Source organism: Mustela nigripes, chromosome 11, assembly GCF_022355385.1.
Source record: "Mustela nigripes isolate SB6536 chromosome 11, MUSNIG.SB6536, whole genome shotgun sequence".
Lineage (NCBI taxonomy): Eukaryota > Metazoa > Chordata > Mammalia > Carnivora > Mustelidae > Mustela > Mustela nigripes.
In genome coordinates this window covers 24,519,202-24,544,276 of record NC_081567.1, presented here as the reverse complement: position 1 = coordinate 24,544,276, position 25,075 = coordinate 24,519,202, and the positions used below count along the sequence as shown (strand labels likewise).

The 25,075-nt window shown below is 49.8% G+C and overlaps 1 protein-coding gene across 2 annotated transcripts in view; it reads left to right on the top strand.

The window, feature by feature from the left end:
• The window catches only part of VPS35L (VPS35 endosomal protein sorting factor like), a 116,387-nt gene that overhangs the window by 79,254 nt on the left and 12,058 nt on the right, over positions 1-25,075 (top strand). For both annotated transcript variants that reach the window (XM_059415205.1, XM_059415206.1), the window contains 4 exons: positions 278-355; positions 1,583-1,697; positions 15,097-15,236; positions 24,900-25,065. In XM_059415205.1, the coding sequence (XP_059271188.1) occupies positions 278-355; positions 1,583-1,697; positions 15,097-15,236; positions 24,900-25,065 (499 nt within the window). The remainder of the gene's footprint in view (positions 1-277; positions 356-1,582; positions 1,698-15,096; positions 15,237-24,899; positions 25,066-25,075) is intronic.

The following is a 25,075-nucleotide window of genomic DNA, read 5'->3' as shown; positions in this document are numbered from 1 at the left end:
AATGGTCATTTACAATGCCAGTTGATAGGCATGACTGAGTGAGGGCCTTTTGTTCTTACCCTGTTGGAGATGTTTGCTCAAGGCTGAGACTGAGGCAGGGGGATGACCCCTCTGGCATGTCGGGGTTCAGAGCTAACCCGTCTGGGCCCCACGTAGCTGGTTCTTGTTGACTTGTATGCAGTTAACATCCAGATCTCTAGGAAGATGGTAATCTGAGTCAGCATCATCTCATAAGTCTTCCTTTTTTTTTTTTTTTTTTTTTAATTAATAAATCCAGAGTGTAAACCGGTTGGCAATGGAAACAAGGAAAGTAATGAAAGGAAATCATTCCAGAAAGACGGCTGCCTTTGTCCGGGTAGGTTCTAGAGATAAGACTCCCTGACTTTGAACCTCCAGTTGTTTCATTTGCAAGTTTCTAAGTTGCTCTTCCCAGAAAAAGACAAGTGTGTCCTAAGGGGTGGTTAAGTATCGATTTTCCAGATTAATTTTTCCTTCTCCAGTATGTATGGATGAACCACTTTTCTTGGGATTTTTTAAGATAAATGACCAGAGAAGTCTCCATTTGGACACGTGTTAAGGGCAGAGGTGGGGTGGGCCGTGTTGAGAGGTAGATTGCATTTTTTGCCAGCTGAATTACCTCTGGCTCGTGCCTATATCTGGAAAGTCTTTTTATCAAAGCAATCCATATCTGTGGGTTTTTTTTTTTTTAATGGAATTGGATCAAAAAGAGGACAATGGAAAATAAGCATACTGTCCCTGCCCTGACTTTATACCTCTTTTCTCAAGAGCCAACCACCTCAAAACCTTTTCGAGCAATTTCTTCTAATTACTGCCGTATCTTTAAGTAATTGGTTTAAAAGCCTGCTGCTTAGTCACTAATAGGTGTCAACCTATTTACTTCCTGCTATGACAGATGAGGGTTTATTTTCCTTATCCCCTTATGCTTCTTATTTGCCTGGCCCCCCTCCTCCCAGAGAGGCATCTGGAGTGTGCTGCAGAGGCGAGAAGAGAAAATTGGGGCTCAGAAGGAGATTTCGTTATTGTCTGTGTTTTTTATTTTTTTAATTTTTTTTATTTTTTTATTTTTTAAGATGTTATTTATTTATTTGACGGACAGAGATCATAAGGAGGCAGAGAGGCAGGCAGAGAGAGAGGAGGAAGCAGGCTCCCTGTCAAGCAGAGAGCCCGATGCGTGGCTCCATACCAGGACCCTGGGATCATGACCTGAGCCGAAGGCAAAGGCTTTAACCCATCAAGCCACCCAGGCGCCCCTATTTTATTATTATTTTTTTAAGATTTTATTTATTTATTTGACAGACAGAGATCACAAGTAGGCAGAGAGGCAGGCAGAGAGAGTGAGGGAAGCAGGCTCCCCGTCGAGCAGAGAGCCCAACACGGGGCTTGATCCCAGGACCCTGAGATCATGACCTGAGCCGAAGGCAGAGGCTTAACCCACGGAGCCACCCAGGCGCCCCTTGTCAGTGTTTTTTAATTGAAAATATGTGATGGATGAAAGCAGGAGGACCAGGCTGCAGTGGGGGTGTTGCTCACGTCACCTGCCATGTTTCTTCCGTCCTTCTAGGCCTGTGTTGCCTACTGCTTCATCACCATTCCCTCGCTGGTGGGCATCTTCACGCGCCTCAATCTCTACCTGCATTCCGGTCAGGTTGCCCTGGCCAACCAGTGCCTCTCCCAAGGTAAGCCCGTTGTTCTCTCCTCTTGAGTGTTCCCTGGCTGTTTAGGAAAGCCTACTCGGGGGGTGGGGTGGTGTGTGTGTGTGTGTTCGTGAGTTTTTGTTCGTTCCCTGGCTGTTTAGGAAAGCTGACTCAGGTAGGTGTGTGTAGCGTGAGATTCCTCCAAGAAGAAAGGAAAGAAAGAACTTATGGAGAAACGAATTCTAAATCTGTATCTGTAGCAGGAAGCGCGCTGGCTGTGCCCACATTTATAGCGTCAGACAGATGACAGTGTGAAGCTACCTTCCCGCAAGGCCCTTCTGAAACCTGTCTCACACAGGCCTGGCAGGCAGCGCGACACCCCAGGAGAGGTGTGCCTAGAGAGTTTTACAAGTTAGGACTGCTTCACCCCAGGACATGGCTGTTTATTTTTCGTTGCTGTTTGTTTGTTTGAAACCCCAGAGACCTACAACTGGAAGCTAATAAGTACAGAAAGGGTACTCTGTCCAGCTTGCTGTTAGTGATAAAAATTCTGCCCCAGCCTTTGCTGTGTGATGTTGATTTTCTTCTGGCTTGTTACCAATGAGGAGTTCTGTTTTTATTATTAAAGGATATAGTGTTTATTAAAAAAAAAAAAAATTCTGCCCCAGACCCATATCTGTACAAGGTTCAGGAGCCAGACGGTTTACTTGGGCGGCAGTCCCCGAGAGTGTCAGTCAGGTGCTGGGGGGCTGAGACGGAGAAGGGAAGGAAGCCAATGAAAGGTGCGCTGCTGGCCAGGTAACCGCTGTGGGCAGCTGAGGTTCATTGCCACCAGGGACTGCTGGGAGGGGGTGTCGGACGGCCTTGGCGCTGCCCCACGGATGTACGTTCTTGATCTGTTCCGTCTGTCATTGCATGAGGGCTGTTTCTAGATCATCACCTCCCTGGCTCCCTCGCCTGCTCCACACTCGAGCTGAGAGAAAGCCCTCAGGCAGGTGTTTGCTACAGGATGTGCTTGTCACCTCCTGGGACGTTGTGCATCAAGGACCCGCGCACAGAGCCGTACCGCGGCGTGCCAGAGATCCAGATGCCTCCGCTGGAGCGTGTGTGTGTGTCAAGAGCCCTTCTGCACATACTGTCTAATTCCGTCCTCCCAACAGCCGTGGGCTGCGGTCCTGTGGTCGGTGCCCCCTTTCCCAGGGGCAGAGCCGAGGCAGGGAGGGGCTCAGGAGCGGGCGGTCCGCGCCTGCTCTGACTCCCGGCCGCGCGGCTTGCTGCTGTGGTAGAGCATCTGTGGGGCCAGCATTGGGGAAGCTTGAGGGGCGGCCTGGGAGGTTTGTGTGGCCACGTACGAGGGGGGCCGGTGTTTTCAGTGATGGTCGGCCCTCCGCTCCCATCTCCTCCGTGAGCTCCCAGCTGACAACGCCAGAGTTGGCCGTCCCCCACTTGCTGCCGTTGCTCTGGGCGGATTCTCCAGGTTGGTTGGGGAGCCGACCTTCCACGGCAGCTCTAGAATGTTTTATCTTCATTCACCTGGGGTGGCTCTGGGCCCCGCGGCCTTCACCCGTGATTGCTACCCCTGCTCCTTTTGAGGGGTTAAGCTTTGCTTTTGACTCCTGGGAACTCCAGCGGCTTCCTGCCACATCTGGAATGACACCAAACTCCTTCCCTGGGAGTCCTCAGACCATCCGGGGCCTGCCTGCCCCTTGTCCTCATCTGGCACCTCCTTAAGCCACAGTGGCTTGCTTCTGTTCTCTGAACATGTGAAGCAGCATTCTAACTCAAGAGTCTTTGTATCTGCCATTCCCTCTTTCTAAAATAATCTTCCCCCAGATACTTGGGTTTGGTTTGGTTTGGTGTTTGTTTGTTTGTTTGTTTGTTTAATTCTCGCGCAGGTGATGAGAAGCCTCCCCTGGTTAGGGTGGCTTTTGCTGCCCACTCTTGCTAAAAGCTCGGCTCTGGCTGGATGCCCTTCCCAGTCTGTCCTGCTCGGCACCGTCCTCCTCGTGATTGCCATGGTGCTTTGGGTCCGTGTGTTTTCTTACCTTGGGCATTGCTTATCTACTCTGCCCGCCTGCCCTTGGTGTGTGTCGGTGAATGTGGAACTTTCTCCCGGTGCCTGCTTTGGTAAGCATGATGGGTTAGCAAGAAACAAGGTGAGACAAAAATGAACAGCCACCCCTAAACCCCCGATGCTATGCAAAAGGAAGACTAGATCAGATGATTAGCTTAGATTGATGTAAGAAACTTAAAATCTTACTATAAACTGGTTCCCTTTTTAAAAGTTCTGGAATGGTAGCCTTCACGGGGGAACTCTGGAGCTCTGCATAACTTGAACCATTCGGAACGGCTTATGAGCTGCTGCTATCAGAGCTATAGACTGTGAACAGAGGCTCTAGAAGCCTTGATCTTTCTTTTCCCAGCTTAGAAACTCAGGACCCTGTTCTAAAATACTGTAGATCCCAGGCAAGCTTATTATGACTGGACCCTAGATGGGGTTAAATTTTTTTTTTTAATATTTAAATTAAATATTAATATTTTTTTTAATTTCTTAAGCTAAATAAAGGCTCCCCCATCATCAAAGATCTGCTGCTCCAAGAATATTTGACAAGAGCCCTGGGTGGCTTTTGCCCTGTGGTGCTGCCTCGTGATGGCCTCAGTCCACACCGGGAGATAAGCAGTGTCCGAACGGGCCAGTACACTCTGTGCGGGGAGTTAGTGCCCTCGGTGTCCGTGCCCGGGACTCCCCGTCTGTCTCGCCCCACACTTCAGGCCCCTGCAGGAGGGGCGGGAATGTGGCGTTCACTTCCTGTTTAATAATTTATCTGCTGACTCTTAGTCCACTCTCTAAATGCTATGGCACTGAACCTTAGAAGCCTATTAGTGTTGTTCTGAAAGCCACACGTAGCACTTGCTAGCCAAAATAAATTATACATTCAATTACCGAGCGGGGGAAGGCTGCATAGAAATTAAATGAAGCTTGTGGAAATGGGCCACTTTTGTTCTCTGCCCCCCCATACACCCGTGGTTATAAAACAGTCCTCTCCTGGTGCCTGGGTGGCTTAGTCAGTTAAGCATCTGGCTTCGGCTCAGATCATGATCCCAGCGTCCTGGGATCAAGCCCCTGCATCGGGCTCTCTTGCTCAGCGGCGAGTCTGCTTCTCCCTCTCCCTCTGCTGCTCCCCATCATGTTCTTTCTCTCACTCTATAAGATACAATCTTAAAAAATAGTAATAAACCAGTCCTCCCCCCCCAAATCATTTTCTGGTCTCCCCAATTCAGCCTCAGTTGTATCTTCTGTGTCGGACAGTGGCTTTGCGGGGACTGGGTCCAGCCTCATGTTAAACTCCCGCTGAACTCTCAGCCAGCCCCGTGTAGGATGCTGACGAAGGCTTTTATAAGGGAGGCCCAGTTCTGGTCCTTTGGTCATACCGGTGTAGCCCGTGGAGTGGATTGCCGGTGGGCCAGGGTTGTTCAAAGCCAGCCAGTGCCCCCAGTAGTAGGGAGAAACAGAAGACTCGTGCTTCTTGCCTGGAGACGCCCGTGGACCTTTTCTTTCAACCGGGTCTCTGGATAAGTTCTTGCTCTTGTTTGCGAGTGGTTCTTTCTAGAAGATTATTACCAGGTCAGAGCAAGAACAGATTCTTTGGCCCTTTATTTTTGGCTTTGTTCCTTTATCTTTCTGATTTCTAATCTGAGAAAGGAGGGTGTTTTATAGCGGAGGTGTTGTTGGAGCTGGTCTTCAAAGGGGAGCGCATGTTAATTGGGAGGAGCAGGGAGGGAAGCAGGACCCACTGGCATTCCAAGTGGGGGAAAGAGCTTGAGCAAAGGCACGGGAGGTGTGAAAGCCCGTGGTGTTTGGCCAACAGCAGGATGTTGGGATGCGTCCCTCACTGATGGTGACTTTCAGGTCCCCTAATCCTGACTCTGCCGCTTACACACTCAGACAAGTTGGCCCTTGCGTGCCTCAGTTTCCTCATCTGTCAAGTGGAGATCTCAGCTGTGGCAACTGTCTGTCGCAGATTGCACGGGAGGACGTACTTCGAGAACTTGGCTCACCTGGCACCCAGTAGCTGCTCAGTAAATACCGACCTCATCTAATTGTCTCTCAGAAGACAGAAGTACGCTGTGGTGCTCTGCATACTATGATAGCTCTGTGGTTTCGGGGTTCCGAGAGCAAACTTCTCATCTGCAAAACCTTGAGAAATGACAGGAAAGCTGATTGTTCTTTTAAAGATGAACCCTACTGACTTACCCTGGAAAGCAAACAAACAAACGAGAACTGGGCTTCCTCCAAAGACAGAATGAGAGAGAACACAATTCAAGCAGAGTAGTTTTAGTCTTTTCATTAATAATAGTGCTTTCCAGAATTCTCTCTCCCCTCCCTTTGAATTTTCCTTTCTTTTGTTTGTTTTTTGCAATTTCATCCTTCAGAGCTTAGCTCACAAGCCCCCTTTTAAAGGACACCATCCTTGGCCTCTCAACCCCCAAACAAACTGAGTTAAGTTGGATTATTTTATAAGATGTGTTACCCTGGGTCACCTGGGTGGCTCAGTGGTTTTGGCCTCTGCCTTCAGCTCGGGTCATGATCTCAGGGTCCTGGGATCAAGCCCCGCATCAGGCTCTCTGCTCGGTGGGGAGCCTGCTTTCCCCTTTCTCTCTGCCTACTTGTGATCCCTCTCTGTCAAATAAATAAGGAAAAAATTTAAAGGTGTGTTATCCTGATACTGGCACTTTGTCCTCATTAGATTTAACCCCTGGTGTTACTTAACAAGCAAATATGTGAATAATCGTCTGCTTTCCTCCACTGCAAGACTATCTGCTCCATGAAATCTTACCTATCTTGTCCAACATATGCCTACCATGTGGGTGCTCAGGAAAAGTTGAATGAACGAGTGGTAATCACACAATAATAATGGTTGATAATTCCTAATAACATCCATACGTATATATAAAATGGTACAAATGCTCTCATTTTATGGACATAATTCCTAAGGAACCCTGCTATTCGGAAGCAAGTCCTGTAGTAGGTTTTAAATACTTGGGGAACCTGGGTGGCTCATTCGGTTAAGCGTCTGCCTTCGGCTTAGGTCATGATCCCGGGGTCCTGGGATCGAGCCCTGCATCAGGCTTCCTACTTGGCAGGAAGCCTGCTTCTCCCTCTCCCCTGTCTCTCTCTCTCTCTCTCAAATGGATAACATCTTTAAGAAAAGTAAAAATAAATACTTTATTTTCATAGTCTTAGATAAAAGAAAGTAGGTGAGATTCAAACAGAGGCAGGCCGACGTGCATAGACCTGTTGAAAGAAGCTGTTGTGCTGGTTCAATCCATGAGGACCTTGAAGCAGCACGGAGGAGAGGGAGGCCACGGCCTGCTGAGTGTGGTGACAGCCACCAGCCACCGTGGACCATCTCTGCCATCGGAGGAGGCTGGGACAGTAGTGTGGAGGAGGAGAGAATATTTTATCCTCCTCCCGGAGAGTAACAAGTGGCTTGCGATGAAGAAAAATGGCCTCCATCCACTTACCAAGTCTCTGGGGTCCGTGCTCAAGGTTGTATTTACCAGTTCCATTGGCAGACCGTCTTCTGAAGGATACATCCAGTATGACTGTTTTCTCCAGACCTCGCGGCCTCTCTGGTGATCAGAGACAGAGCAGAGTTCACCGGTGGGCAGGGGGCATGAAGCTTGTACGCACATGCATGGTCCCAACATGCATGATCCATCTCCCTTAGGGAGTATTAGGGCCTGGGATGGATAGAACCCACAGAAAAGGAGCAGGGGAGCCCCCCCCCGTAAGTGTGCGCAACTCTTTATGTTAGTAAATATCTCCAATATGCTTCCTCCTGCCAGCATTTCTTGGCCATTTTTTAATGCACAAGCCACCGTGCCCAGCCTGGCGCCGGAACAGGAAGGCACTTAAAGAGACGGCATGCTCGTAGGGGAGGGCCTGTCGGTTTACACGTAGACAAGGCAGCTGCTGATAGACATCGTGCAAGATGTTCCTAAAACGTGCAAGAGAATTTGAGAGAGAGAGAGAGAGGACACTTGGCTTGGGAGAGCAAAAAAAAGAAAGAGAAAAGAAAAGAAAAAACTTCATAAAAGGTGGCATTGAAGAGCCTCAACGGGAGGACGTCTCTACGCTCAAATGGGGCAGAAGGCTGAGGCAGCCGTGGGGGCAGAGGCTTGGTGGCCGGAAGCACAGCGCATCTAGAAGCAACGAACAGGAGATGAAGTTCGGAGGATGGTTTGGGGCGAGACCCGAACCCGTGGCAAAGCCGGTCTAGTCCCACTCGGCACGTGGCGTTTGCTAGGTCGTTTGTGTTCGTTTTGCAGACGGTGAGGCTAAGGTTCCAGAGTGTCACAGGGCTGGCCCAGGAGGGTCCAGCTCATAAGTGGCCCCATGGGACTTCCCGTGCTCTTTCTACCCCCGGGCTTCCACGAGGTTACGGTAGCTCCTGTCAACCACGATACAGAGTGTGATTTCTGGCCCTGGGTGCCTGTGGTTGCCGGCAGCCAATTATTAGAGACTGAATGTCTGCTAAGCTTATGTAGAAAACAGAGAACCAGGATTTAGATGAGAGAGAGACTTCTTCCTTTCTGCTCGGGGGAACTCCAGACCTAATCTCCACAGAGACACCTTCACGGTCTCCCGTGAGCCGCCGCGGGGATTTGAAAAAAGTGTGTCGACCGTGCATTACCCCAAAGACAGGAGTCAGGTATGTGGACGGCTCATGGGAACTGAGAAGTCATTTCTGGGACCACAGTGGACTTTTCACAATGCGTCGATACTCCGTGAATTGAGGGGGACCTTCTGCATAAAGCAGAGGGCAGGACCAAGGTTAGATTCAGCCATCACTGATAACCAGTAAGCATTCGTGGATGAAGTATGTACTTGTTTCTAGGCACTCATATTTTTAAAATATGATATTTTAAGAAATCTTACCCTGTGTATATATTAGAAAAATAACGGCCCCTTAAATCCTCCAGCGTAACCGCTCTAATAACAGTCCATTTCGGAAACACGCTTTAGTAAGAAGCAGCATTAAATCTCTGTTGGTAAGAACTCGGCCATTTGGACCACGAGGCTTTACTGGAAGGCACTCCCCCCACCCCCCCTTGGTGGTGGTGCATCCTGATGACAGACGGTTCAGCCCGCCATAACAGAAACCCCATAGACTGCGTGGCTTCAGTGATGGACACATGTTGCTCACAGTTCAGGAAGCTATAATTCCCAGATGAAGCCAGAGCAGATTCAGTGTCTGGTGAGGACTCGTTGGTTCATAGACTGCCATCTTCTCACTGTGTGCTCGTGTGTGGAAGGGGTGAGAACGTTCTCTGGGGCCTTTCTTACAAGGGCACTAATCCCGTTCATGAGGGCTCCACCCCCATGATCTCACCACTACGAAGTCCCATCTTCTAATACCATTTTGAGGAGCAGGTAGGATTTCAGTAGACGAATTTAGGGGTGACATTAACATTAAATCCAAAGTACAAAGTTTGAGGTGTCGTGGGCCATGTCCCACGTTGCTTCAGTAGTGCTGATAGAACTCGAGAGAGTAGAGCCAGAATCTCGATTTAATCCAGTAGATTCAGGGGATACGAGGGGACTCATTCACCCCCTTGTGACGTCTTGTCCTAAGACATTATGATGATGCCTTTCCTAGAGCTCCCTGGCCTCGGAGCTCTCCGTCTCCGTTGTCCAGGAAGGCACGTGATTTCTCTGAGGTCTCTTTGGGAGTGCAGCAAATTGTTCCTGAGCTCTCCTTTAACCCTGGGAGTTTATGACTCCGAAGAATAGTAAAGATTTCCGTTAGCCCTGAGCTAATGGGTTCTTGAAAAAAACCAAACACCGCCTCTGAAGGTGGGTTATCGCTTCTTGACTGTCTCTTACGATTCATGTACTGAGTCCAGTTTTGCTATGACAACACCAGGGATACAAGAATGACCTTACTCTCAGACGTGACAGTTCCAGTCTGAGTTTATGTCCTCTCGAACGGAGGGTGACTGGGGTACTATCCTGTTAATCATTGAAAAACAGTTGAAAAACAGACGGACCTGGACATTATTTTTATTTCTTAATGATTTTTATTTTTAAAAAAGTTACCTCGTGCTCATTTGAAAAAATTCTCACAAAGGAAGGTACAACTTAATGTAAAAAGCCTCAAAATAAAAGTCACCAGTAATGTTTCCTCCCTTCTTTTTTTTTTTTTTTTAAATATTTTTATTTATTTGACATACAGAGATCACAGTAGGCAGGGAGGCAGGCTCCCTGCAGAGCAGAGAGCCTGATGCAGGGCTCGATTCCAGGACCCTGGGATCGTGACCTGAGCCAAAGGCAGAGGCTTTAACCCACTGAGCCACCCCAGGTGCCCCCTGATTTCCAAATTTCTGTCTTGTATGGTGTAGTTTAATACATGTAAGGTGGCACCTGGGGATTCATATAAATTCGTATAAATGACCGCTTAGTGAGAACTGATTGATTCATGTATTATAAAATCCATCCTTCTACTAAGTGTATAATTGATCCGGCTTTAGGGCATTCCCAGAGTTGTGCAGCAGTTGCCACTAATTCCAGAACAATTTCACCACCCCAAAAGGAAACCCTAGATCCCTTGAATAGTCACTCCGTGTTCCCCTTCTTCCAAGTCCAGGCCGGTTCCAATCTGCTTTGTGTTTCTGGATTTGCCTCTGCTTACTATTTCCTAAAAATGCAGTCTTACAATACAGGTCTTTTTGCGATCGACCCCTTTCACTTCGCATCCCAGTTTCGAGGTTCGTCCTACCAGAGCCCGGATGTGCGTGTAGGTAGCAGCCACGCACAGTGGGAGGAGCTGCCACGTCCTGCAGAGTGACTGTACCATGAAACCATCCCGTTGGCGATAGTGAGCCTGGGAACCTGTATTTTTTGCAAGGCGTCTGATGATTCTTACAACAAAGGAGTGTTCGGAAACTGGCTCTGAGGGGAGCACAGTCCCTCTTCCTGTGAGCCCGGATGGTGGCTGGGTCTACCCTCTGCCAGTAGCCCACGGCGCTGGAGGACACACTGATCCCTGCGCAGCAAACAGCAGAACACCGTTCTGCAGAGGGTCAGCACCCCAAGAAGGGTCTCCAACAGAAGCAGTGCTCGGGTGGGGCCAGCCAGGTCTGGGTGGCATCTTTTTCTTTTCTTTCTTTCTTTCTTTCTTTTTTTTTTTTTTTGTAAGTGGATTGTGGAAAAGAAGCCTGGTGGTTCTTCATGAAACCTCAGAAGATTCAGGTAGAAAAAGATACAGCGTGGAGAAGCTGGTCCATATACCTGCTTTTTCCTTTCCCCAGTGAAACAGGAATGAATAATAGTCTTGGTGGATGGAAATCTGATTTCTCCTTTTTGTGTAGGTCTTGGAAACAAAACTAGGGCTCCTGGGTGGCTCAGTCGGTTAAGCATCTGACTCTTGATCGAGCTCGGTGTCTGGCTCTGCGCTTAGCTGGGGGTCTGCTGAATGCGCGTGCATGCTCTCTCTTTCTCTCTATCTCCCCTCCCTTTCCTTCTTTCTGTACCCCCCCCGCTGCCCCCTCCCCTCTGCTTGCGTGTACTCTCTCTCTAAAATAAATAGATAAATCTTTAAAAAAAAAAAAAAAAAAAAAAGCACATCTAGCCCATTTTATCTTGGATTGTCTTCCAGGGCTTTTAATAGCCACAAAAGTGTTCTACAGTATTGATGAGGTTATTCTGAACTCCGGGAGGAAAAACTGTTTTCATATACAGTAGGATTGGAGCCCTAATTACTAAGTCAGAATTGAGAAGTCTCCTAGATAAGATTTTATATGTGGAGTAAGTCTTCTGAGGATAGAAACAAAAATCTGCTTTGGAACAGTCTGGAACATTGCCTGCCCCAGCCCCTAAATAACTGTTTATTTTAGCCCTCTCCTTTGCAATGGGAACCGAGTGGGGGCATTCGCGAGGAACAGAGCGCCGGGCGCAAAGCTGCTCTCCCTTTAATGAGGCATAATAATAGGCACTTTTCTCGGGGCCACTTGGTAACAAACACATAAATAGAATAAATAAACGGCCTTTCAAGTTGTTCTGAGCAGAATTTTCGTTTCCGCTAAGAGAGGCTCTTCACCTCGTACATTATGGACTTCATGTTTTCATCCGAAAGCAATTCCTATAGAGCCATGGGGACAGAGAGCTTTTCCCGCAGAAGGAAGAGAGCCAGACCCGGTGGGGTCCAGGCCTGCCTGAGCTTAAAGGGGGTGGCGTCCGTGGTGGATTCGGCTCTGTTTCTTTTTCGTGTAGTGAGGTTACATCTCAGTGTCGTGAAGCGCATCACGGTAAGCAGTTCTCAGCGTGCAGTTCCCTGGCTTGAGGTGCACTGGCAGTGCTGGACAGCCCTCACCCCTATCCATTTCCAGAACGTTTTCATCATCCCAAACCGACTGAAAAGCACATCCATGAAACAGTGACTATTTCCCTCTCCCCGTTCTGCTTTCTGCTCTACGAACTCGACTCTGCCTCCCAGAAGCGCAATCCTATGCGTGTGTCCCCTTGTCTGACCTATTGCATTCAGCATGATGGTTTCCAGTGCGTGCATGTCGGAGCCCGGGTCAGAATTTCCTTCCTTTTCAGGCTGAACGCTGTTCGTGGCTTGCTTCTCTGTCCATCCGCTGGTGGACATTAGGGTTGTTGCTGCCCTTTGGCTCTTGTGACTAGTGCTTCTGTGAGCGCTCTTGTACACATGCCTGTTGGAGTCCCTGCTTTCATTTCTTTGGAGGGTACCCCCTTGGACGTGGAACTGCGGGGGCAGGTGCTAAATCTGTGTCCACTTCCTAAGGAGCCTCCAAACCATTTCCTACAGCGGCTGTGCGGTTTCACGCTCCCACCAGGGGGGCGCCAGCGTTCCAGTTTCTCCACATCTCCGCCAGCGCTCGGTTTTCCACGGTGCCCGTCCTGTTGTCTCCCAGGGATGAAATCTCACTGTGGCTTTGATTCGCATGTTTCTAATAATCATTGATGTTGGGCATCCGTTCACCTGCTTGTTGACCTACTTGACTTTTCTTTGGAGAAATGTCTGTTTGGGTCCTTTGCCCATCGTTAATCAGGTTACCTGTTTGCTGTTGCTGGAGAATGTCTTCATGTTTTCTAGATATAAACCCCCTATCAGATCGATGATTTGCAGGCATATATATATATATATATATATTTTTTTTTTTTTTTTATGCCAATTTGATTGTATTGCTTAGTGTGCATGATGGACTTGACCGACCCTGGGCTACTTGAACCTGGCCACTCACTTTCTGAGCCTGTTTCCTCATGTGGGATGTGGACACGGAAATCATTGCGCCTTCCCCATAGGACAGTCGAGGACTAAGAATACAGACTACTTGACGGCAGGGCCTAGGAGTCTCCATGGTTCCCTCGAATGCTGCCTTTTACTCCTCTTGGTACCTGCGACAGGAGAACCTGCAGCCTCTGCGTCTGTCTGCCAGAGTCGGTGTCAGGTGTCTTTTCCCAGAGGTCCTTTATCTAATCTCTTTCTGTCCAGCAAGATCGATGTTGGCTGCTTCGTGTCTCCCCACCCCCCAGGACCAAAGGACACAACAGGCTCTGAGTAAGTAGGTGTTAAGTCCCATAATCACGTCCGTCGCACACCGATGTTGACTCTTCCCCCTTCTCTGTGCTCACAGTGCCTGTTCACCGCCTGGTGAATGTGGTAGGTGTGTGAGTTCCATTTGGGAGAGACAGCTTGGGAAGGAAGTTTCTGGAAAGCTCTGAGAGAGCTGCCTTTGCTTTTGTTGTTGTCTTTTTTTTTTTTTTTTTTTTTTTTTTGCTTTGAAGAAGGAAGACCTTTCTACCGCCCCTGGCTGTAGACGCAGACTCTTCTCATTAAGCACAGGTCTTGGTGCCAGGAGGGAGGCGTTTGTTGCCGCATGTGCCGCTCTGGGGTGCTGCGTGGGGTTCCGGTGGGAGTTCAGGATGCTGTGTGCCAGCGCCGTGTCCTCTCCGCATCGTTGGAAGTCGTTTCGCCGTGGAAGTGTATTTATTTGGACCATGCAAACGTTTGATCTTATTGGGTAGTTTAAGATTTCTCTTGTCAGGTCGATGTTCGGTCTGTTTTGTCCTTGAGGCTTTTTCTCATGGTGAATGCTTTGGCAGTTCTAGAAAGAACTCTTTCTGCCTCCTTCAGCCCCCACCTCCAGCCCTTCCTCTCTCTGCCCTCCTGTTCCTGCCTCCCCCCTGGCTCCTCCACTTTCCACCCTGCTCTCTGCTTCCTCTCTCCTTGCCTTGCTTTCTCTCATCCTTTGAGGTCTTCTGGTTTGACGGTATACTAAATATTTTTAAAAACATTTTCATCTCCCTGGGGCGCCTGGGTGGCTCAGTGGGTTAAAGCCTCTGCCTTCAGCTCGGGTCATGATCTCAGGGTCCTGGGATCGAGCCCCGCATCTGCTTCCCCCTCTCTCTCTGCCTGCCTCTCTGCCTACTTGTGATCTCTGCCTGTCAAATGGATAAATAAAATCTTTAAACAAGAAATAAATAAATAGGGGCACCTGGGTGGCTCAGTGGTTTAAAGCCTCTGCCTTCAGCTCAGATCATGATCCCAGGGTCCTGGGATCGAGCCCCACATCCGGCTCTCTGCTCAACGGGGAGCCTGCTTCCTCCTCTGTCTCTCTCTGCCTGCCTCTCTGCATACTTATAATCTGTCTCTCTGTCAAATAAATAAATAAAATCTTTAAAAAAAAAAAAATAATAAATAAATAAATAAATAACTTCATCTCCCAAGTGATTCTCTGGAATGATTCACCTCGTCAGAAATCTCTAAAGCTGCGTGCGCGTGCCTGTGTGTGCATGTGTGTGTGCACGTATGTGTGTGTGTGTCCATGTGTGGATTGCTTCAGATGTCTCAGTTATTTCTTTAACAAATCCAGGGCGTGCTAGTGTAGACAGAGCCCGGAGTCGGCGCCCCGCTCTGCCTCCAGGATGGGAACCTCGGTGTACCCCAGGACGCTGATGTAGGACCGGGCACTTGTCCTTCCACATCTTGCTTCCCATCTGGGAACTGGGCCCCGGGGCTGTGCTTTCGCACGCGGGGCACAGGAGGCTTCTGGGAACCAGTCCAGATTGAGCCCTCAGTCCCCGCAGCTGTGACTTCTGTAAAAATTTGCCACTTGCTTATTTCACTTCGTTATTAAAGCCCATTTGTGGTTCTTTGAGCTGAGCTGCTCAGTGAGGGGGGAAGGAGAGAGGGGGATTTGGGAGGGGACAGCAGTGCCCTCTCAGCTGAATGTTCAGCAAGTCAGTGAAGGTTGCAGAAACCCTCTTGTAGGACCTGCCCGCTGTGTGGGGCCCTCCGCGTGGCCTGACTTCCACGGAACTCTCAGGACAGGCCTGCAGGCCCGGAGAAGAAGAATACAGAACCTGAATGTTTCAGAGTTCTCATACATGGACTTTTCTTCTGTCTTACAGCTGATGCCTTTTTCAAAGCCGCCATAAGCCTTATTCCAGAAGTTCCCAAGATGATCAATATCGATGGGAAGATGCGACCGTCGGAATCCTTCCTTCTGGAATTCCTCTGCAATTTCTTTTCTACGTTATTAATAGTTCCGGTACGTTTCGCCAGAAGAGCTATAGGTGATGTCCTTCTTTGATCGGCTTTCTACCTCTTCCCCCAAAACAGGGCTCATGATCCCAAGATCCGACATGCTCTGTTGACCAAGCCAGTGAGGTGCCCCTGAATTACTCGGTGTATTTTCCGTTCATTTTGTGTCCTGGGTGTATCAGTTGTGGTTCTCCAGGCGGTCTGGGGTGCCACTTCCTGGTTAAGGGCTCAGGTCTGGGGACCGAGATGCTGAGGTTAGAATCCCGGCTCCTGCACCTTCCAGCTCTGCAGGCTCGGGTGATTGTGTCACATGACAGGGCTGCCGTCTTCTCATCTGGGAAATGGGATTAGTGATCGTGTCTCCATCTCTGGGTTGTTGGGAGGATTAAGGGAGTAGGTCTGTCTACGTGATGAGAACAGCGGGCACACACTCGGCCCCTTAAAAGGTGATGGTGACGGTCTTTTGGCAGCAAGTACTAGAAACCAAAACAAGGTCGCCGGGGTCCAAGGGGACGCTGTTGGAAGCGTGCTGGGGTTTCTTGCGGGGCGTACTGCCGAGCAGTGAGTCTTGGGCTGGCAGGAATCAAGGCTTCTCTCCAGACGCAGTGCCAGGACCCGCACTCTGGCAGGGGTTCTTACTTGGGGTCTGCGTACTCCCTGAGGGTCTGGCAGGGGCAACCGTGAATTTAAGATGAGAATAAAAAAGTTCTCATTTTTACAAATCTCAGTGAATAAACGTAGCCGTTGGCTCCGCTGTGAGCTATGGAGGCAGCAAGCCCCAGTAGTAGTGACATAGCTGGGACTTTGTCACCAGAGGAATCAGCCACATGTTCATATCACATTTCAGGTGTGGCCCATTTCAGACGATGGCTAATTTAATGTCTTTACCAGGAAGTAATAGAACACGATATGACAAATACGTGGAAAAATATTTTGACAAGTATATTTTAGCATAATTGGTTTCCTTTGTCGTCTTACATATTTTATTTTCTTCATTAGAAAACTGTATTCTGAGGAGCCCATGGCCTTCACCAGGCTGAGACAGGGCCAGGCACGAAACAGACTGGCTCCTGGTAGAGCCACATGTATGTAGGAATCCGGAATCCTTGTTAAAATAGACATTCTTGGGAACCCCATTCCAGAAAGGCTCACTCAAGAGGTTGGGATTGGCCCCTGAGTCAGCATTTTTTTAATATAATTTTTATTTTTTTATTAACATATAATGTATTGTTAGCCCCAGGGGTACAGGCCTGTGAATTGCCAGGTTTACACACTTCACAGCCTGAGTCAGCATTTTTGAAAGCCCCTGAGTAAGTCAGGGCTGGACGGTCCTAGGACCACTTTGACAGGAAGTAACTCTGCTCTCAGGAGTACAGGCTGCCTTTTGGGGGTGACGCAAGTGTTCTAAAATTGATCATGGTGACAGTTGCACATCTCTGTGAATATACGCACCATCACTGCTGTGTGCATTTTGAGGGGCTGAACTGTCCAGCGTTCGAATGGTCTCTCGGAGGAGCCGAGGAGACAAAAAGATGGCTCCGTTTCCAAGTGTCCCAGCTAAGGTCCCAAGTGCTCCAGAGAGAGGATGGCGTGGTCAGGAGGGAGAGCTCGATGCTTGACTCCACTGTTTCCAGATCACTTCCTTAGTGGAATCACGTTCTCTTTTTTGGGTAGTCCAGTTGTCAAGTGAGGGGACCGACAATGATCCGAGTTTCTAAGGAGCCAGCTGATGGATGTCACCATTCATTGGTTAATTGGGCTGCATTTTCCGTCTGCATGTGGTGTTTTCTTCAAAATCACTGGAGCCTGGACAAAAGCCTGTGCTTGGAGTCAGAAACTTGAGGGCAGTTTGACCCAGTGACTCAGCAGCCCTGAGTGGCTCTGGGAAAGTTGTCTGACTCGTCAGAGCCTCACTCGTCTCCTGTATGAAATGTCATCGGAATGCCCACCTGGCAGGGCTGCTGGGAGGTTGAATGAAACAACTGATCTGAAAGCACTTTGGGACCCAGAAGTTCTGTCCCTGGGGTCGCGCACTGATGACCAGCGGATGGAAGCCAGCCCACAGACAGGCTTTTTTGGCCACATAATGATGGAAAACATTTGGAATGAATTACCCACATTTAAAAATTGGTAGATCACAGAAAACCCCAGATTTTCGACTCCTCTAGAAAAATCAGATCCTGCGATGGGGGGGGCCTACATTCTCCGACCTGGCCACTTTGCCTCAGCTTGGGAGCAGCCTCCCCATTTTGGGGGGCGGGTGGGAGGCATGTGCCCTCCCTGCAGTTCCCGTGGGTACCTCTGGACCCACTGAACCCATTTCTGTTGCTTTCCTGGCCCCGTAGGCATTTGCGGGAATGTTCCCAGGGTCTCAGCGGATTTTCTTGTTCCCGGTATCAGCGGGCAGGCTTTTGCTGGGGTTTAGTAAAGATAATGAGATGAAGACTAGCCCCAGTGTGCCTGCTCACTCGGTGTAATTCCTGCATGGGGGGGACTCCCTGTGCCTTTCCCACGTAGGTCACCCCAGAGCTGGGGAGCCCGTGCAGCTTGCCCGAGGCCGCGCAGCTGGTGAGCGGCAGAGTTGGGATTTGAACCCAGGTCTGTGCGGCTGCCGAGCCCGTCCTGCACCCTCTGAGCGTGAAACATTTTCAGTGCACTTGATCTGCTCGAGGCTGAGCCTTAGCAGCTGTCCGTCCCTCCCCTGGGACACAGCTAACTGCGGGCGGGCTTGGAGGTGCCTGATGTTCAGGCTGAAAAGCTGAGGTTGAATGCTGTGTGGGCTCCCGGGCCCGAGGATGGGCCGCCCCTGAGGCACGTGTGTTGTGAGGCGCTTTCGCGTGGAGACGACCCCTGTATCCCACTTAGACCTGGTTCACAGCATATCCTTTCATGTCGCAGCTTTTAGTGTTTAATGTTTTGCATTTAATTTTATTGTTGTAAAGACCTTTAAACTGAGATCCACCTACCCTCTGAGCACATATTTAAGTGTATGATACGGTCTTACTGACTACAGGCTCAGTATTGTACAGAGATCTCTAGAATATTCGTCCTGCTTAATTGAACCATGAAGCCCCTTGATGAGTAGCTCCGGATGTCCCCCCCGGACCTCCAGCACCACCATCCTATCCTTTGGTCCTGTCATTGTTGCGGACGGCCTTATAGAAGCAGAATCATGAGTATTTGTCTTTCTGTGGTTGGCTTATTTCACTTGGCCTGAGAGCCTCTGAGTTTCATCCATCTTGGCATCATTTTACAACATTTCCTTCTTTTTTAAGGCTGAATAACAATCCCTCGTATATCACATTTTCTTTTTTTTTAAATTATTTTTATTAACGTATAATGTATTATTTGCCCCAGGCGTACAGGTCTGTGAATCCTCAGGCTTACACACTTCACAGCTCTCACCATAGCGCATACCCTCCCCAGTGTCCATAACCCCTCCCCCTTCTCCCAACCCCCCTCCCCCCAGCAACTCTTCATTTGTTTCATGAGATTAAGAGTCTCTTATGGTTTGTCTCCCTCCCGATCCCATCTTATTTCATTTTTTCTTTCCCTACCCCCCAACCCCCTGCCCTGCTTCTCACATTCCTCATATCAGGGAGATCATATGATAATTGTCTTTCTCTGACTGACTTATTTCGCTCAGCATGATACGCTCTAGTTCCATCCATGCCATTGCAAGTGGCAAGATTTTGTTTCTTTTTTTAAATTTTTAATTTTTTTAAATAGATTTTATTCATTTATTTGACAGAGATCACAAGTAGGCAGAGAGTGAGAGGGAGAGAAGCAGGCTCCCTGCTGAGCAGAGAGCCCAATGTGGGGCTCGATCCCAGGACCCTGGGACCATGACCCGAGCCAAAGGCAGAGGCCTCAACCCACTGAGCCACCCAGGCACCCCAAGATTTTGTTTCTTTTGATGGCTGTATAGTATTCCAGTGTGTGTGTGTGTGTATGTGTGTGTGTGTGTGTGTGTGTATAGCACATCTTCTTTATCCATTCATCTATTGATGGACATCTAGGTTCTTTCCATAGTTTGGCTATTGTGAACATTGCTGCTATAAACATTTGGATGCATGTGCCCCTTCGGATCCCTACATTTGTATCTTTAGGGTAAATACCCAGTAGTGCCATTCCTGGGTCCTAGGGTAGCTCTATTTTCAACTATTTGAGGAATCTCCATGCTGTTTTCCAGAGTGGCTGCACCAGCTTGCATTCCCACCAACAGTGTAGGAGGGTTTCCCTTTCTCCGCATACTCGCCAGCATCTGTTGTTTCCTGGCTGGTTAATTTTAGCCATTCTGACTGGTGTGAGGTGGTATCTCACTGTGGTTTGATTTGTATTTCCCTGATGCCGAGTGATGTGATGTGATGATGATGCCGAGCACTATTTCATGTCTGTTGGCCATCTGGATGTCTTCTTTGCAGAAATGTCTGTTCATGTCTTCTGCCCATTTCTTGATTGGATTATTTGTTCTTTGGGTGTTGAGTTTGCTAAGTTCTTTATAGATTTTGGATACTAGCCCTTCATCTGATATGTCATTTGTGAATATCTTCTCCCATTCTGTCAGTTGTCTTTTGGTTTTGTTGACTATTTCCTTTGCTGTGCAAAAGTTTTTGATCTTGACGAAGTCCCAATAGTTCATTTTTGCCCTTGCTTCCCTTGCCTTTGGCGATGTTGCTAGGAAGAAGTTGCTGCGGCTGATGTCAAAGAAGCTGTTGCCTGTGTTCCCCTCAAGGATTTTGATGGATTCCTGTCTCACATTGAGGTCCTTCATCCATTTTGAGTCTGTTTTTGTGTGTGGTGCAAGGAAATGGTCCAGTTCCATTCTTATGCATGTGGCTGTCCAATCTTCCCAACACCATTTGTTGAAGAGACTGTCTTTTTTCCATTGCACATTCTTTCCTGTTTTGTCGAAGATTAGTTGACCATAGAGTTGAGGGTCTATTTCTGGGCTCTCTATTCTGTCCCATTGATCTGTGTGTCTGTTTTTGTGCCGGTACCATGCTGTCTTGATGTGCATGTCACATTTTCTTCATCCATCCATGGGCATCCTCCTCCCAGCGCCACGCCCCAAAGAACCTAAAGGTTCTTTCCACATCTTGGCCATTAGGAACAGTGCTGCAGTGAGCATGAGAGTGCTGGTGTCTCTTTGAGATCCTCATTTCAGCTCTCTGGATAAATACCCAGAGGTGGCATTGCTGGATCCGAGGGCAGCTCTATTTTTCATTTTCTGAGGAACCTCCATACTGTTTCCCACAGTGGCTGCGTCAGTCGATGTCCCTACCAACTGTGTATGAGCCTTTTAAAAGGCCTCGACTCATTTTATTTGTTTGGAAAAAAAATTGACTAAATAGGCTAAATAAACTACCTGGCCCCCTTTATTGGTACTTGTCAATGCGGAAATAAACATTTCCCCAGGCCAGCCCTCTCTCTGGCTAACAGTGCCAGTTTGGGAGCGTTCAGAGACGTTCTGCTTTGGTATTTGCTGCGGTCAGCCTCTTGCTGGCCTGCAGAGTCGTCTATGTAACTGAGCTGATGCATTTCTCTTACATTTGGTAGGACCTGTGGACTTGATTGAACAGGTTCAGCGTAACAGCTCACAGGCCTAATTTTGATTCAGTTGACACAGGCAGTGGATATTACTGGCATCCATGTCCTGGCACGGATCATCTGGGACACAGCAGGGGAGTGTCTTTTTCTACTCCTCATCGTTGTGAAGTGTCCCGCCGTAAGCATGACATGGTGTCCCAGTGCTGAGCTGCGTTAGTCCCGTCTGTTCCACAAAGACTTGCTGATCTGGGAATTGAGGAGTGAACCAGAGAAGTGCGTCCTCCGCTCAGGAAGACAGATACTAAGCAAATAAACACTTGGAACTCCAATAGTATAAAGTCCCACAAAGAAACACAGGGACTTCTGAGAGCCCAGGTTGGAAGGGAAGTAGGTCAGGGGAAGTGTCCCAAGAAAGTGTCGCTAGAGTTGAGAGCCACAGGAAGACTGGTCATGGAGGGCCGCGGGGGACAGGAGAAGGCATTCTGGGCAGAGGGGGCAGCATGGGTAAAGCTTGGAGTGGGAAGGCAGCCTGCATTGGAGGGGCCAGAAGAGAGCCTCGGTGACTCGTGTGTATGCAGTGCTGAGGGGGCCCACCAGGGGTGCGAGCTGGTGACACATGACAGGGTTGGCTCCTGCCCGAGTCGTGTAGCTCCACAGACAGCTGGTTCCTGACAGCCTCCTGACCCATGCTCCTCTGTCCCCTGCCCTCCTGCTTCGTCCCCACCCCCCTTTCCTGTCCGGCTCCTCCTCCCAGTGCCAGGCCCCACCCCATCCCGTGTTCTGGCTCCTTTTCTAAAGGGCTTTTACTGTTTATCGTCAACACTTACATACCCCTGACAGTGAGCCAGCCGGCAGTTCACAAATCCTCCAAACGAGCCTGTTCCTGTCCTCATTTCACAGAAGCAGACCCTGGCAGAGAGAGGGCAAGTGACTTACCCAGGGTCACCAGCTAGTCATCGGCCAAGACGAAAGTCAAAGCCAAAGCCAGGATGTCTGTGCTCAGTGCGTCTTTGCTGTCTCTCACCTTAGCGCTCCTGGAAAATTAGTCATTTCTAGGATACACCTTCCTCTGCCAAGGAATGACAGGGGTTTTTTTTGTTTTTTTTTTTTTAAGATTTTATTTATTTATTTGACAGAGATCACAAGTAGGCAGAGAGGCAGGTAGAGAGAGAGAGGAGGAAGCAGGCTCCCCGCTGAGCAGAGAGTTGGATGCAGGGCTCAATCCCAAGACCCTGAGATCAGGACCCGAGCCGAAGGCAGAGGGTAAACCCACTGAGGACCACCCAGGCGCCCCATTAAGGAATGACATTTAATGGAGTGATTCCTGCAGACCAGAACCAGGGACCCAAAGGGATATTGCGAACAGTAGAAGCCAGGTCCCCTGTCTGTCCAGCTGAGAGAGAGAGTTGAGTCCCTCCCAGGTGTCCCTTGGGACCTGCCTCGTAAGTGCGGGGTTTGTTCTGTCAGGGAGGCAGCCTAGGCAGGGCCCCCCTCCCCCACCCCCGGTTGTGGGGGGCTTCCCCTGCTCACATTGCCAGTTGAATCCAGGGCCTTTTGTTCTTATCTAATTTTTTTAAAAGATTTATTTATTTTCGGGGATGGGAGAGGGGCAGAGGAAGAGAAAATCCTGAATCAGACTTCCTGCCGAGTGCAGGGCCGGACACAGGGCTCTATCCCAGGACCCCGAGATCATGACCTGAGCTGAAATCAAGAGCGAGCCGCTTAACTGAGCCACCCCGGCGCCCCTTTTACTTTTTTTTTTTTTTTTTTTAAACCTGTGTTTGCCTTGCTTCAGTTGTTGGCGCGGAAGCATCAAAGTGCAATTAAGAAAAAAAAAGTTACAAACCCTGAAGCACGGATATCTTAAGGAAAAATTTTTCCTGGTACAAAAGGCTGGAAGTAATCTCTCGTCCCCAGTTACGAGCGGAAAGCTCACGGAAATAGCTTGTTACAGACCTTTATGTCTGCGTGCCCCCTTCTCCCCCACCCCGGGGAAGGTGTGCTGCTTGGGCTCCCACTACAGTTACGACAGCCGTGTTGAAATGCTTACTGCAACGTTCGGATTATTGTTTCTTTCCAAGGCAGATCCTTAAATAAAAAGTATTTTTGAACATCCACATAGCAGAAGAAAATAGCCCAGTTAGAAACAGCTGTTAGCAAAGAACAGCCGTCGTGAGCCACGGACTGGAAATGGAAGGCAGACCCGGCACGGGGTGGGGGCGGGGAGGGGGTGGATTTGGGGGGGTCTCGATCACTCTAGCCTGGGGCCTTCAGACTTCAGGGCATGGTGCGTCCTCTCTCTCGGGGATATCCAAGCAGCAGTTCCTGTAGATGTTAACAGCTGTACCCAGTCTCTCTCGCCCCGCCACTGTCCTTGTCACTTGGAAGTGTTGCTGCTGTATCGTGGGATTCGGAGGTGTGATTTCCCACCCATCTCGGTTCCAGCGTTTCTCATACTCCGCGCCGGATTGAGAATGGTTGCTCACGCGGGGGGCTTCCCCGCAGCGGGCCGGCTCCGTCGGGTCCGAGAGGGGCGGCGTGAATGTTCCGGGTGCGGAGTTGATGCCCAGGAGCCAGACTGCAGAGCTCGAGCCCTGGTTCCTCAGTGGACCAGCGGTGTGACACGGGGCCGGCTAACCTCTCCGTGGCTCACCTGCCCTCTGTGAAATCAGGGGCTGGTCCTCATAGTGTCTTTCTGGAACGCTAAAAAGCTACCATAGTGACTGAAAGTTCGCGATCGTTATTCGTCTCTGTCGCCACGTAAGCGCCAGGCGTGGAGAGAGTGCACCCGTTGTAATGTGTTCTGTGCCACTCGGGCAGCCCTGGCTGCGAGCTGGCAGCTCCGACCCATGAAAGTACCGGTCCTCCCGGGGGGTTATAGGCCGGGACGAAAGGGAGAGAGACAGAAACAAATCAGGCCGTTCCCCGAAGCCATAAAGAAGTCCCTTCAAAACTGCTCTTGGAAATGCAACCATGATTTGTGACGGAGCCTGGGCGAGGGCTCTCGCGGAGGAACGGGTCAGGCCAGGCCTCGCAGGTGGATTTCAGTCCGAAGGAACAGCAGAGCCAGGAGTCCGGACCTTGGCGCACGAGCTGCTGTAGCGTCCCCTGCACTTCTGTCGGGATCCGTGTGCGAGACCGGCCCCTGGGGACCGCGTCCCCTGGGCTGGCTTCCTTCCGCTCTCTGACCCGTTCAGCCAGTGAGTGGCAGGGACCGACTGCGGACTGGAAGGCGGGAGTGGAACAAGTTTGGGGTGTTTATCCCCTCACGCTCACTGGGCCACGGTTTGGCAGTGGCTTGGCCGGACTGGGAGGGTGTCCCACTGGTCCCAGGAGCCACAATGTGTGGCTCCCAGGTCAGCGTGGCGATGGTGGCAGGGCCTGGGCCCTCACCCCTGGCCGTTCAGGTCTGGAGGGTGTGTTCAGGAGGAGAAACCCAGAATCGCAGGTAGCCTGTCGGAAGGGAAGCCAGCTCCAGCTCTGTGGCCTCCGCGACCCTCTTCCGGTTCATTTCAGCATCTGAGAAACACCATTCTCTCAGCTCCGAGTGTCTCTTGGGTTTTTCCTCTCCCAAGAGAGCGTCCGCGATTTAGCTGTTAATGTCACTGACGCCCTAAAGAGCAATGCTATATTTAAAGCTGGTGCCTTTGGTGGTGACAGGGATCATTTGGGGGGTGGGGAACTTCACTCAAAGTAGGTGGCTTCCACTGTTCCCACTGCTGCGAGACCCGCAATCTTGCTTTTTGTAGTCGGAGGAGCAGGCCTTTGTGCTGCTGCACACATGGGAGAACGAGACTGTAATTTTGGAAACGGGCCATCAAGCTGACAGGTGACTCTGCTTCTTCCTCCCTTGCACCCGGGGAGGCTCTCAAGCCTCGTCTCCGCAGACCGCGCTGATCGGTGGCGTTCCCAACAGTCTGTCCGTTTTCTCGGTGTTCGCGAGCCAGGCCCGCGAGCGGCTCGCCTCGGCGAAGTGGCTGCCACTGTAATTCCTCCACAGCTGCGGACGGCAGGGGCCTGGGCTTTGGTCTTCACGGTTTTTGGGGTTTTCTCCCCTCCTGATTCATTTCTAGGAGTATTAATCCTTTTTTTTTTTTTTTTTTTTTTTGGCTTCCACTAGGATCATCCCGAACATGGGGTCCTGTTTCTTGTTCGAGAGCTTCTCAACGTGATCCAGGACTACACTTGGGAGGAGAGCAGTGACGATAAAATCCGCATCTACACCTGCGTCCTGCACCTCCTCTCCGCCATGAGCCAGGAGACCTACCTCTACCACATCGACAAAGGTAGTGGGGT